The sequence below is a fragment of the Melospiza georgiana genome, chromosome 22, assembly GCF_028018845.1.
Source record: "Melospiza georgiana isolate bMelGeo1 chromosome 22, bMelGeo1.pri, whole genome shotgun sequence".
Lineage (NCBI taxonomy): Eukaryota > Metazoa > Chordata > Aves > Passeriformes > Passerellidae > Melospiza > Melospiza georgiana.
The window spans coordinates 4,816,072-4,829,407 of NC_080451.1; the positions used below are offsets into that span (position 1 = coordinate 4,816,072).

At 50.1% G+C, this 13,336-nt stretch overlaps 1 protein-coding gene across 1 annotated transcript; it reads left to right on the top strand.

Annotated features, from left to right (window-relative positions):
* Window positions 1-11,220: 11,220 nt before the first annotated feature.
* LOC131092687 (chymotrypsin-C-like) lies at window positions 11,221-12,713 on the top strand. Its single transcript, XM_058039513.1, is given in 8 exon segments — window positions 11,221-11,273; window positions 11,389-11,480; window positions 11,569-11,666; window positions 11,749-11,874; window positions 11,970-12,106; window positions 12,190-12,335; window positions 12,503-12,676; window positions 12,678-12,713. Coding segments are annotated over 8 exon segments (849 nt in total). The 5' UTR covers window positions 11,221-11,233.
* The last annotated feature ends 623 nt before the right edge of the window (window positions 12,714-13,336 follow it).

Below are 13,336 nucleotides of genomic sequence, written 5' to 3' on the forward strand. Positions count from 1 at the left end.
CAAGCAATACTGCAAGATGTGTCTAACATCGCACTTTTTGAATTGCTCTCAAAACTGGTAAAGTTAGTCACTCACCGAGAGCAACCTTTTTATGTGATGCATGTCAGGTCACACACTGACTTGCCAGGGTTTATCGCTGAAGGCAACAGAAGGGCAGATGCTCTTGCTGCACCTACAGTGATGGCCACTCTCCCAAATGTTTTTGAACAGGCAAAAATCAGCCACCAGCTTTTCCACCAAAATGCACGTGGCCTGGTTCGTCAGTTTAACATCACTCGAGAACAGGCCAAAGCGATTGTGGCCACATGCCCAAATTGCCAACAACATGCCCTCCCTACAGTGAGTACGGGAGCAAACCCAAGGGGACTGAACAGTTGTGAACTGTGGCAAACAGATGTAACACACATACAGTCTTTTAGACGGCAGAAATATGTTCACGTTAGTGTAGATACCTTTTCTGGCGCGGTCTATGCTTCTGCCCACACAGGAGAATCATCGATTGATGCTATTAAGCACCTCTTACAGGCTTTTTCTTTCATGGGCATCCCCAAGGAGCAGAAAACTGATAATGGGCCTGCTTATAAACCCAAGGAATTCGGGAGCTTCCTGCAGCAATGGGGAGTAGAGCACAAAACTGGCATCCCCTACTCCCCTACAGGTCAAGCCATTGTAGAAAGAACTCACCGTGATATTAAAAGGGTCCTGGACCAGCAACAACAGGTTCTGAAGGTAGAACCTCCCCACATCCGGTTATCCAGGGCGCTATTCACGATCAATTTTCTGAATTGTTCTTTTGACAGCCTGAACCCACCCATCCTACGCCACTTTGGGGGGAGCAGTCATAGGCTGATGAAAGAAAAACCTCCGGTTTTAGTAAAGGACCCTGAGACTTGGAAAATGGTGGGACCTTACAAATTGGTTACCTGGGGACGTGGATACGCCTGTGTGTCCACCCCCTCTGGTTTAAGGTGGGGTCCTTCCAAATGGGTAAAGCCCTATGTTCCCAAGGTCTCAGAGAAATCCACAGAAGCACCCCAGGTTGCTCATGCTGCCTGGAGAAGAAAACGCCGCACGCGTTCTCTGGAGGAAATTCCATTTAAGCCTCCTATCTGGAATAGTTTGTAATATATGTTTGTTTCAAGTTTTTGTACCAGTTTAGATCCCACTGTTCATGTGTAGCCTCGAGGTGCCATGAGACCGAGCCTGCTTCTCGTCCTACTCGTGATCATCCCACCTGCGATCTCCTGCATAGTGCCGCAGCCCAAACCACATATGGACTACCTTGACAAAGGCTCTCGGACATCAACAGAGAAACTGACAACTGGCTGAATGGACTGTTCAAAGGCTGGGGACTCTCGGGCTAGTTGGGATCTATTCTGAAAACTGTGTTTTAGCGCTGTTTATTTTTCTATAGTTTTGTAGTTGTTAGCATTGTTTTTGGACTAATCAAATGCATGGTTCTCAAGTTAATTTCAAGCTCATCTCCCCCTCCTGAGGTCTACCATTTGGAAGCCCTCAGTGCTCCAATGGATGACCTAGAAGCCTCAGTGGAAGACACTGACCCTCCTGTAGAGGAAGAACTGATTTACCAACCATGGTTTGGCAATCATTCTGCACCACAAACACAGTCCTCTTCTTTTTAAACAAAACTAGGGGGAGATGTTGCTGTGTGTTGTAAACTTCCTTCCCCAGGTGTGCCAATACCTCTCTTCCCCTTCCCCCCTCACCCCCTGCTGGGCTGTCAATCAGGTTTAACATTCCAGCAAGGCGTCGTGTGGTTGGTCAAGTTCAAAGCATGCCCCTCAGGCCTAGGGGTCATTGGCCTGTCTAGGTGTCATCCCCCCCTGAGACCCTGCCCCTCTCACCTGGTTGGGTGGCTCACCTGTTCCCTCCCCTTCCCCTGTCCCTGAGCTTAAAAAGGTGAACAGACAATGTGGCCGGGATTCTGTTGGAGCAGCTGCTCACATTCAGACCTCTGTAACCATGGAATAAACCTCTGGATATAAATCCTCCAGCAGAATCCTCTCCTTTTCTCTTCACCATCACCTGAAGCTCTGCTCCTGAGGTACACGGAGTTCCTAACAAGCCTGGACTTGTTCAGTGCCCAGCTGCAATCTCCAGCAAGCCAAGGTATCTCTGGGGTGATTACACCACAGCTGCTGCCTTTGGCCCAGCAGCGAGCGTCAGACTGGCCCAGGCACAATATAACTGGTAATATTGGGATTCACATCCCAATATTCATGGATCTTTAAGTTCCTCTGGATGGCAAGCACATGAATTCAGAGCTATCACACACTGACTGTATGTTTTTGGGGTTACTTTAATAATGGTAATTACTGCGAGGAAATGACACCAGGGGAAATATTCACCTAACCCTTCAACCAGCTCTTTGGGTCTACTCTACTGGTTTTCAAAGGGATCAGGTGCACTCTAAATGCTAATGATATCATACAATCATTGGTGTTACTGATATGCCTGTTCTATATAGCATTTAGAGATCAGGGAAGATTAACCTGGATTACCACCCTGACACCTACCTCAAATACTATAGATGTTGCTACTCTACAGCCTGACCCTGCCTCTCAGCCCACCTCAGAAATGAACCACCCAGATTGGGTGGGGGCTCTGGTGAAGGAGATACATGAGATGAGCCAGATGTAAAGGAGTACATTTCCCCAGCTGCTGAGAAGCCCTCACCCTTCATCAAAGAGGGAGAATCTGATGGTGCAGCAGGGGAACCCACAGATATTACAACCACCCAAGTTCCAGCTGAACCACAAAGGCAGTCACAGCCAGTAGCAGTTGCCCCTGTAGAAACAAGGAGACCTAAGATGAAATCAGAGCACCCAGACAAGGAGAAGAATGGAGGGCCTTCAATATCCACAGCGGAGCCAAAGGTTACGATCATCATCAAGTCCCTGATGTACAAAAGTCTACAAAATCTGCACAAAGACATTGTACGACGGGGACGTGAGAATCATACAAAATGACTACTTCAGGTCTGGGACCTTATGGGTACAGACATACAACTGGATGGTGGTGAGGCAAGGAATTTGGGACCCTTGACCCAGGACTCAGGTATGAATCAGATTTTTTAAGGGACTCTGACATTGTTGAGTCAGGGACGGTAAGAAAGTCTCCAGTCTTCAGGTCAGAAGGCTCAAGAATAATTCTTTTATTAGCAAAAAGTTGCGAGCTTTATAATCTCACTTGTTAAGGTGAGACCTGATTTGTTTCAAAGTAGAAACATCTCACATTATTGGTGACTATGAATAGCACCCTGTGGAGAGCCATAACTATAAACAGTGGTTCCAGAAAGAAAGATTATAATTGTTTAAATTTTTTCATCTAAGATTCCCAGGCTCAGTCTGGGAGAAATTGTTTCTGTTCTCTCTTCAACTGAACTGAGAATATGCACAGGAGTCAGAGTCCCTTTCCCTCTGGGAGCAGCTTCTAATGAGTGTCAGAGAGAGGTTTATCCATAGGGAGAGAATGCAGGACCACCACCACAGAATGTGCTGGAAGGCCCTTGAGGAAGGCATACAACCGTTGGCATCATTGGAGGTACTCTTTGGGAGGGATGGACAGCATGGTAATGACCCTGACAAGGTCGAGTGCATGGGGCAAATGTTGTCTGGCAAATCCGGGGCCATCTCAATACACCACCTTCATTGCAATGATTGATGCCAATACTAACTGAGAGACAGTGGGCTCTGTCACCAACAAGCTTAGAAATTATGAGAATATGATCAATGGCCTGATGCAGGCTCATGTCTCTGCTGCAAACAAGGAGTTCAAAGAGGAGATGAGGGAGATGAGGGAGGAGGTGAGGAAGATCAATGCAGCACTCGTGGTAGTCACAGGCCCCAAAGTCAGAGCCCAACATCCCCCAAGTAGAGAGAGAGGGTACACCCCACGGCCTGACCTGTGGTTCTTTCTGCGTGGCCATGGGGCAGACATAGGAAGGTGGGATGGGAAACCCACTTCTGTCCTGGCAGCACGGGTGCGTCAAATCAAGGAGAGAAACACTAACCTAGGGAATTCCACTAAAGTGAAAGTAGTCTCAACCATGACTGAGCTGCTGAGTATGATCTGTCAGATCCCCTTGAAGGTACATCTACCATGTATGCCCAGGAAAGAAATAATAACCAGGGTAGGACGGGCCCCGTCTCTAGCCAGGGAGAGGCGCGGGGAAACCAGATCTTCTGGACAGTGTGAATCCGATGGCCTAGGACATCAGAGACACAAAAATACAATGCCTTAGTTGATACTGGTGTGCAGTGTACCCTAAAGCTATCGAGACATGTGGTGGCAGAACCTGTTTCCATTGCTGGGGTGACAGGGAGATCAGACAGCAATTGACCCTGTTGGACGCCAGGGTGAGCCTGACTGGGAAGGAGTGGCAGAAACATCCCATTGTGACTTGCCCAGAGGCCCTGTGGATTCTGGGCATAGATTTCCTCCAGAATGGCTATTACAAAGACCCAAAGGGACTCAGATGGGCTTTTGGCATAGCTGCTGTAGAGGCAGAGAACATTGAGCAGTTGAACACCTTGCCTGGACTATCAGAAAACCCATCTGCAATAGGACTCCTGAGGGTGTAAGAGCAAAAAGTGCCAATTGCCACCTCAACAGTGCACCATCAGCAGTATTGAATGAATTGAGATGCCGTGATCTCCATCCACAGAATGATCCTTGAACTGGAGAGCCAAGGGGCGCTCAGCAAAACCCACTCACCCTTCAACAGTCCCATCTGGCCTGTGCCCAAGTCTGACAGAGAATGGAGATTGACTGTGGACTATTGTGCCTTGAATGAAGTGACTCCACTGCTGAGCACTGCTATGCCGGACATGCTGGAATTCCAGTACAAGCTGGAGTCCAAGGCAGCAAAGTGATATGCCACTGTTGACATTGGTAACGCGTTTTTCTCCATTTCTCTGGCAGCAGAATGCAGGCCTCAGTTTGCTTTTCCCACGAGGAGCATGCAGTACACTGGAACTGACTGCCCCAGGGGTGGAAGCACGTGCCCACCATCTGCCATGTGAAGAGACTATGGAGACTTGTAGTGCAGAAAGCATACAGGCTTGGCTGATAGACAAAGGGCACGGTTATCTGCAAGGAGTGCATAACCAGGCCTGAAGGCAGCAGACAATCCTTGAAATGCCCTTGGCCAGGCGATAAAGAGAAGTTGGTCAATTACACAATGCCTCCAGGCCCGCTGGCAGACTATCATAAACCACAAGGCAAAACTATTGCAGAGGTAAGCAGAAGCATGAACAGCTGACTTGCACCAATCATAGCATTAGTAAAGCTGCATGAGCAGATATTTGTAACCAATAAAATGTAAGCTAAAGCTGCATGGACAGCTATAAAAGAACATATCAAGCAGTAATAAATTGAACAAGATGCATACCTCATATTGAGCCGCGTCTTAATTCCAGACCCCTTTTAGACCCCTTATCTCCACAGTCATGGACTGATCAAGGCTGCTCTGGAAGAGGGTGAAGCTCCAGAACACCTGCAGTACCTCAATGACATCATTGGGTGGGGGAACACAGCAATGGAAGTATTTGAGGAAGGAAAGACAAACATCCAGATTCTGCTAGAAGTTGACTTCACATTAAGAAGAGTAAAATCAACAGACCTGCCCGAGAGAGCCAGTGCCTGGAAGCAAAGAGGCAAGATAGACGGCATCAGATTCCCATTAACGTCATCAACAAAATTACCGCGATGTCTCCACCAGCCAGCAAGAAGGAAACACAAGCTTTCCTAGGTGCCATAGGTTTTTAGAGAATGCACATCCTCGAGTACAGCCGGATTGTGGGCTCTCTCTATCCAGTCACCCACAAGAAGAACGATTTCAACTGGGGCCCTGAAGGGCAACAAGCCTTTGCCCAGATCAAGCAGAAGATCGCTCATTTGGTAGCCTTTGGCCCAATCAGGATGTGATCAGAGATGAAGAATGTGCTCTACTCTGTGGCTGGGAACAATGGCTTGTCCTGGAGCCTTTGGCAGAAGGTGCCTGGGGAGACTCAAGGCCAACCACTGGGATTCTGGAGCTAAAGATACAGAGGATCCGAAGCCAACTAAACCCCTACAGAGAAGTAAATCTTGGCTGCCTATGAAGGAGTTCAAGGGGCCTCAGAGGTGATTGGCATGAAAGCACAACTCCTCCTGGCACCCTGACTAGCAGTGCTGCGGTGGATGTTTAAAGGAAAGGTTCCCACTACCCACCACGCCACTGACGCCACATGGAGCAAATGGATTGCCCGCATCACACCCATGTTGGAAACCTGAATTGCCCTGGGATTTTAGAGATAATTACAAACTGGCTGAAAGGTGAAAACTTTGGTCTCACTGAGGAAGAGGAACAAGAGCAAGTGGCACATGCTGAAGAAGCTCCACCATACAACCAACCACCAGCTGAGTAAACACAATACTCTCTTTTCACTGATGATTCCTGTCGCGTCATAGGGATGAACCAGAAGGGGAAAGCAGCTGTATGGAGCCCCACAGGACAGGTTGCACAAGCTACCACAGGAGAAGGTGGATCAAGACAACTTGCTGAACTCAAGGCCGTTTAACTGGCCCTGGACATTGCTGAAAGGGAGAAGTGACCAAAGCTCAACCTTTACACTGATTTGTGGATGGTAGCCAATGCTCTGTGGGGCTTGCTGGAAAGGTGAAAAAAAGGCCAACTGGAAGCCTAGAGGAAAACCAATCTGGACTGCTGATGAGTGCAAAGACATCGTCACTCAGGTAGAGTACGTACCCGTGAAAGTCCACCACACAGATGCCCATGTCCCCAAGAGTCGGGCTAATGAGGAACACTGGAACAACAAGCAGGTAGATCAGGCTGCAAAGATAGAGGTGTCGAAGATAGATTTAGACAGATTCTTATCTATGACATTGGCTGAGAATGATCATAAGGGCGAGTTCCTAGCTCGATGGGTCCATGATGCCTCGGGTCATCAGGGCAGAGATGCCACCTACAAGTGGGCATGGGACCGAGGGGTGGATCTAACCATGGAAAGTATTTCTCAGGTTATCCATGACTATGAGACGTGTGCTGCCATCAAGCAGGCCAAGCGAGTGAAGCCCCTGTGGTACGGTGGGTGGTGGTTCAAGTACAAGCATGGGGAGGCCTGGCAGATTGACTACATCCCACTGCCCCAGACACGCCAGGGCAAGCGCTACGTGCTGACCATGGTGGAAGCCACCACTGGATGGCTGGAAACCTACCCTGTGTCTCATGCTACGGCCCAGAACACCATCTTGGGCCTTGAAAAGCAAGTCCTGTGGAGACATAGCATCCGTGAGAGAATTGAGTCGGACAACAGAACCCATTTCATGAATGGCGTTATAAACACCTGGGCCAGAGAATGTGGTATTGAATGGATATATCATATCCCTTATCATGCACCAGCTGCCAGGAAAGCTGAACAGAACAATGGACTGCTTAAGACTACCCTGAGGGCACTTGGCTAGAACAGCTAGGGGTTTTTGGTATCTGTCTGACCCCAGCAGTCGTTGGTGTCCCGGATAGAGGAGTACTGCTAAGTACATCCTGTCCAGGTGCCTCAGGCAGGCTCCCAGCCACAGGCAATCTCAGCAAGCAGCTCAGCTCTTTGAGTGAGATCAGCTCTTTGATGAATTCAACTCTTTAATAATTTCAGCTCTTTGCTTGCTAAGTGCCTCAGCAGATGCAGGAATGAGAGAAAAATTGTATGAAGTTCCACAGATTTTTATAATAAGCTTTATTGGCAGCTTCTGCTAAGGGTGACAGTGACAGCTCTTCTGCCAATCTGGCCAGAGTTAGAGGTTATATGGGGTATGTGGGTTTTGGGAAACAGTCCAACAGAAAGGGTCAAGGTGAATATGACCTATGGTCTTACAGAGAGATAACAAGGGTCCAAAGGTGGAATAGGGGTTTCTTGGTCCACTCATCATGACTAGGCATTTCTTATCTTAGGCAACTGACCACCAGGGAGGCCTTGCAAGCCCTATAGCTGCTACACTTGGGGGGAAAAACCTTTAGAAATTGGGAAAAGGACTTAGCAAAAGTGACCTGGATGGTCAATACCCAAGGGTCCATCAATCGAGCTGATCCTGTCCAGTCTGAACCCTTGCATACAGTGGATGGAGAAAATGTCCCTGTGGTACATATGAAAGGTATTTTAGGAAAGACTGTTTGGATTAATCCCACCTCAGGCAAAGACAAACACATCCATAGGATTTTTTTGCTCAAGGACCTGGTTACACTTGGTGGGCAATACAGAAAAAATGGAGAAACCCATTGTGTACCACAGGGAAACCTAGTTTTAAGTGAGAACTGTGTGTAAGATTTCATTGAGCAGTGCTTATTTATTTGGGTATGATGCAGATAGTAATAGAATAAGGAGTGAGTAATGCCTTAGGCTGGAAATGGGTGGATGTATTCTATTACTATCTGTGGAGCAGTTCACTTCTGTTAAATGGGAAGTTTGATTTATCTCTTCTACACCACAACCAATCCTCCCTCTGGAGAGATAGCTTCTATTAGTGGGCCATTGAGTCTCACCACATGACTGATAAAATTCCATCATCCCATTGTGAGACGCTCTGCCCAGAGGGAGGAGCCAAGCATTCCTACCTGGATAGAATCTGACATTTGGAACACCAGGACAGCTTGTTCCAACTGCATTCCCAGAGGAGCAGCTGTCTGTCCAATGCATTCCCTGAAGGAGACCAGGCCCATCTCCAGCAGCCCTGGACCTTCAGAGGAAAACTCCACCCTTGTGCAGGATCCCTGCTCAAACAGAACCACAGCTGTCACTGCAGGAGGGCTGCAGCCACCGTGGAATGGGACTGCTGCCAACAGCCTGACCCACAGCGTTTCAGGGCCTGTTCTGACTCTGTGCATAATTTATTTGTTTGTACTATTACATTTCTATTTTCTTATTTTTCCTAGTAAAGAACTATTATTCCTATTCCCATATCTTCGTCTCAGAGCCTTTTAAATATCAGAATTATACAGTTCAGAGGGAGGGGGTTTACATTTTCCATTCCAGGGGAGGCTCCTGCCTTCCTTAGCAGACACCTGTCTTTTCAATCCAAGACAGGCATCCAGCACTGAAAAATAAGGAGGAGGAAGAAGAGCAGTGGGGCCCATGGAGTAAGCCTAAATAAGCATTTCCCCATCTCTCCCTCAGCCCCGACTCTCCTCCAGCTCCACCACAAACCTCAACACCACAGCTGAGCCACTGCAATGCTCCTGCTCTGCTCTCACCTCAATCAAGGATGTCCCAGGAAGGGACAAGCCACTGCAGTCCACATCATGGAAGAAGGTAAAGGACAAGGTGGAGCCATCTCTGCCCAAACTCAAGCACCAGCTCCCTGCACCTCCAGCCCATGGGACAGCCCAGTCCCAAGGCTCCATTGGCAAGAGAACTGGGGAAATAAATAAAGAGGGAGAGTGCAGGGTCACCTTTCCCAAAGGAAAACTGGTTCAGGGGAAATGGGACCAGCCCCAGCACCACCTGTACACCCAGGTGCTCTGTGCAGAAGTAGCAACACAGAACAAGACAACCCAGATTCTCACACAACCGGGCTGTGGGGAAGGGGACACATGTGCCACTGAGTTCTTGGAAAACCTTGGGCAGAGGCCAGGCCATTGCAGCCACATTCTGCCTCCTTATGGACCCCCTTGGAGTGCTTGGCTGGCCCTGGCTCCCTCTGGCAGAAGTAGCCACACATGTCCAAGTGCTCTTCTCCAGCCACCTGAGGGCATTGGCCTCTACTACTGCCCTGGGGCACCCACCACCAACCAAAGATACAAATATACAAAAAGAACCCCCAAAAATAAACTTCTACCATTATCTTCAAACCATAATTGTAACAATCTAAAATGACAACATAAAGAAAAGCAAAAGCCACCCAAATCCCCATACATGAAATTGGCAGTCATACATGGCACAGCCACTCATGTCCAGGCTTTCCTGAGCACAGAATGCACCACCAGCACCCATGATGAGGCCACAGACAAGGCAGCAGCCAGGAACAAGCACCCAGACATGCCAAGGATGGGTACCCAAGGTCAACAAGCACTGACAGGGACTCAGAAACCCCCAGTGATGAGCATTTCAGGAAAGGGAGCACCTTATCTCTGGGGGACTGAGGAGCTGCGTGTTAGGAAGGATGAAAGTTTGAAAAGAAAGTCTGACGGATATGTATGTGTGGCAGAAAGATTTTTGAAAGTGGAATCTAAAGAAGGATTAGAAATGAAAGCAAGTTTGGATATAGAAGAATAATAGAGGTGTAAATTGACAATTACTGATCCACTTCTGCTAGACAACAAAGAAGGCAATACTATGTCGAGATGGAAACAGGTTTTATGACTTAGACAAAAGGATAAGCCAACCTCAAAAAAGAAGATGAATTTACCAAGCTGAAAGATAGCACAGGCAAACAAATCTGCCAGTCTTGCCAGTAGAAATAAGGTTTCAGAATTTTCCACTGAAAGAAAACTGAAAAACAAATTCGAGCTTAAACTGTAACGTACTAACTTTTAGTGATTAGAGAATAGTAACATAAATCTGGTAATTACAGCAGTTATGATAGGCTACAGGTAAAAGTAAAGGTATAGATTGGTTCTACTGCAGTAAGACACTCAGCAAAGAAAAGTATATAATTGATTGTAACTAAAACCAAAGGGTCACCAGGCCTGCCTGCAGCTGGAGCTGACAGCTGTAGGCACAGCTCTGTCACCCACGACCCTGGACTGCTGTAACTTCTTGGATGTAATAAAATGCAATTTGGAGAGCCACCTGGAGTCACGCATCCCTCATTTCGGCTCTCACAGCTGGGGGCAGAGAGTGTCCTGGGGAAGTCACTGCTTAGGGCTGGGGGGCAGCAGGGCTGCCCAGCCCCTCACTGACAGCACCATGGGTGGGACGCTGGCCCAGGAGGGAGTGACCCTGTGCCCCAGCAGGGACCCTGCCCCTTCCCAGAGCAGGGCCAGGTGTCCCCACCGTCTCAGCATGGTGCCAGCACCATGAGGGGCAGATGTGGCCATTCCCAGGCAGGACCATGAGTGTGATAAGAGCAGGCAATACGGCTGAGGAGCCCCTGTGCCCAGAGCGTGGGACAGTCCCCACGTGTCAGTAGCCGGCAGGGACACTCCAAGGTCCCCAGCAGTCCAGACACTATAAGAGGGGTGAGTGGCCCCACCACAGCACCTTTGCTCGATGCAACCATGCTGGGAGCCGTCTGTCTCGTCGTGCTGCTGGGCTATGGTAGGTGCAGGGCATGAGGAAAGGTCAGGGCAGGGAGAACAGGACCGTGGCACCTGCCCTGCCCTGGGCACGGTCACAGGCAGCCTCTGATGTCCCTTTGTCGGGTGTCCCACAGCCTACGGATGCGGTCAGCCGGCCGTGCCACCACAGCTGAGCTCCCGCGTGGTGGGCGGTGAAGACGCTGTAGCCCACAGCTGGCCATGGCAGGTGAGGGGCACAAGGACAGGGATGGGGACAGGGATGGGGACAGGGATGGGGACATTCCTGCTCTGACCCTGTGCCTCTGCCCTCGCAGATCTCACTGCAGTACAGGAGCGCTGGATCCTGGTACCACACTTGTGGCGGGACCCTCATTGCCCCCCAGTGGGTGCTGACAGCTGCCCACTGCATCAGGTGGGTGTTGGGGTGCTGGGGGCGATCTGTACAAGCAGGATGAGATATTTGTAGGGATTGACACTCTCTCTCTCCCTGACAGCTCTTACATGACCTATCGTGTAGTGCTGGGCAAGCAGGACCTGTCAGAGGATGATGAGCCTGGTTCTGTGGCTGTTGGTGTGGAGAAGACAATTGTCCATGAGGATTGGGACTCCTACCTCATCATGTAAGGGATGGGATGCATCAGGGCTGGGTCTTGGGTGCTGTGGCCATGGTGCCTTGTTGCCCTGGCCAGGGACCATGGTTTGTGTCCCCCTGTAGCAACGACATTGCCCTGATCAAGCTGGCAGAGGAGGTGCAGGAGACTGACACCGTCCGTGCCGCCTGCCTGCCAGATGCTGGCAAGATCCTGCCCAATGACTTCCCCTGCTATGTCACCGGCTGGGGACGCATCAGGAGTAAGTGAGATGTACCTGGGAGAGTCTCCAGAAAGGGGATGCAGGCAGCGGGTGTGAGGTACAAGCTTTATCTCTCGTTGCAGCCAACGGGCCCCTGGCCACCATCCTGCAGCAGGCTCTGCTGCCCGTGGTGGATTATGAGACCTGCTCCCAGTGGGACTGGTGGGGCAGCTATGTGGATGAAAACATGGTATGCGCCGGCGGTGATGGCATCGTCTCTGGATGCAACGTGAGTGTGTGCACTGCACATGGTGGGAGCCCCAAGGATGTGGTACCATGGGCACTGGGAGGAGAGTGGATGGAGACATGGTGGTGGATGGCTGGGAGGGATGAGTGGAGTGTTGGCAGGGTGCCCAGGAGCAATGGCCCTCACTGTCTCTCTGCCTCTCTGCACAGGGTGATTCTGGGGGCCCCCTGAACTGCCAGCGTGACGATGGGATCTGGGAGGTTGAGGGCATCGTCAGCTTCGGCTCCGGCCTGGGCTGCAACACAAAAAAGAAGCCAACAGTCTTCACCCGGGTGTCCGCCTACATCGACTGGATCAACGAGGTGGGTGCCTCTTCCTCTGCTCCCCACCCCCACACAAGGGCTGTTCTTGCCCCACTGAGAGTCTTACCATGCCCCCCTGTGTCTTTTTGGCAGAAAATGAGCTCAAACTGAGGACGCGGCATTGTGGAGATACAACTGTTGATCAAGATAAAAGCAAAAAAAGCTGAGCTGGTCTCGCTGGTTTTTTCGGGGAGGAGATGTAGTGGAGCTGGGGACACACATGCAGGGCTGGGTCTGCTGATGCCAAGGCCCTGCTTGTGTGCTGGGGAAGGTGTCCTTGTTGTGCATTGGGGCTGGGCAGGACTCTGCGGAGGCTGTTGGGCACATCCTGCAAGATGCTTCCAGTCCTCAAGCTGTGGCTGAGGCAACGGCCTTGAGGGTTGGCAATTATTTTGATGGGAGAGGGGCTGGGCTTTGTCCAGGTTATTCACGAGAACTCCAGGGAACTCATCTGGCCCTTGGGGATGATCGGGAACACTTGGTAGCTCCCAGGGTGCTTTAGGGGACCTCACTGGTACTGCCTAGATGAAGACTGACTTTCAAATGGGGCTCTTGAGGAAACTGGGTTGGCCTTGGGGAGCTTGAGAGAGTCTGACTTGTTTGGGAGGCGTCAGGGGTGCCTGCAGGAGCTCTCTTGGAGACGGAGCCCTTGGTAGCTGCATGGCACTGCCGGCTCCAACA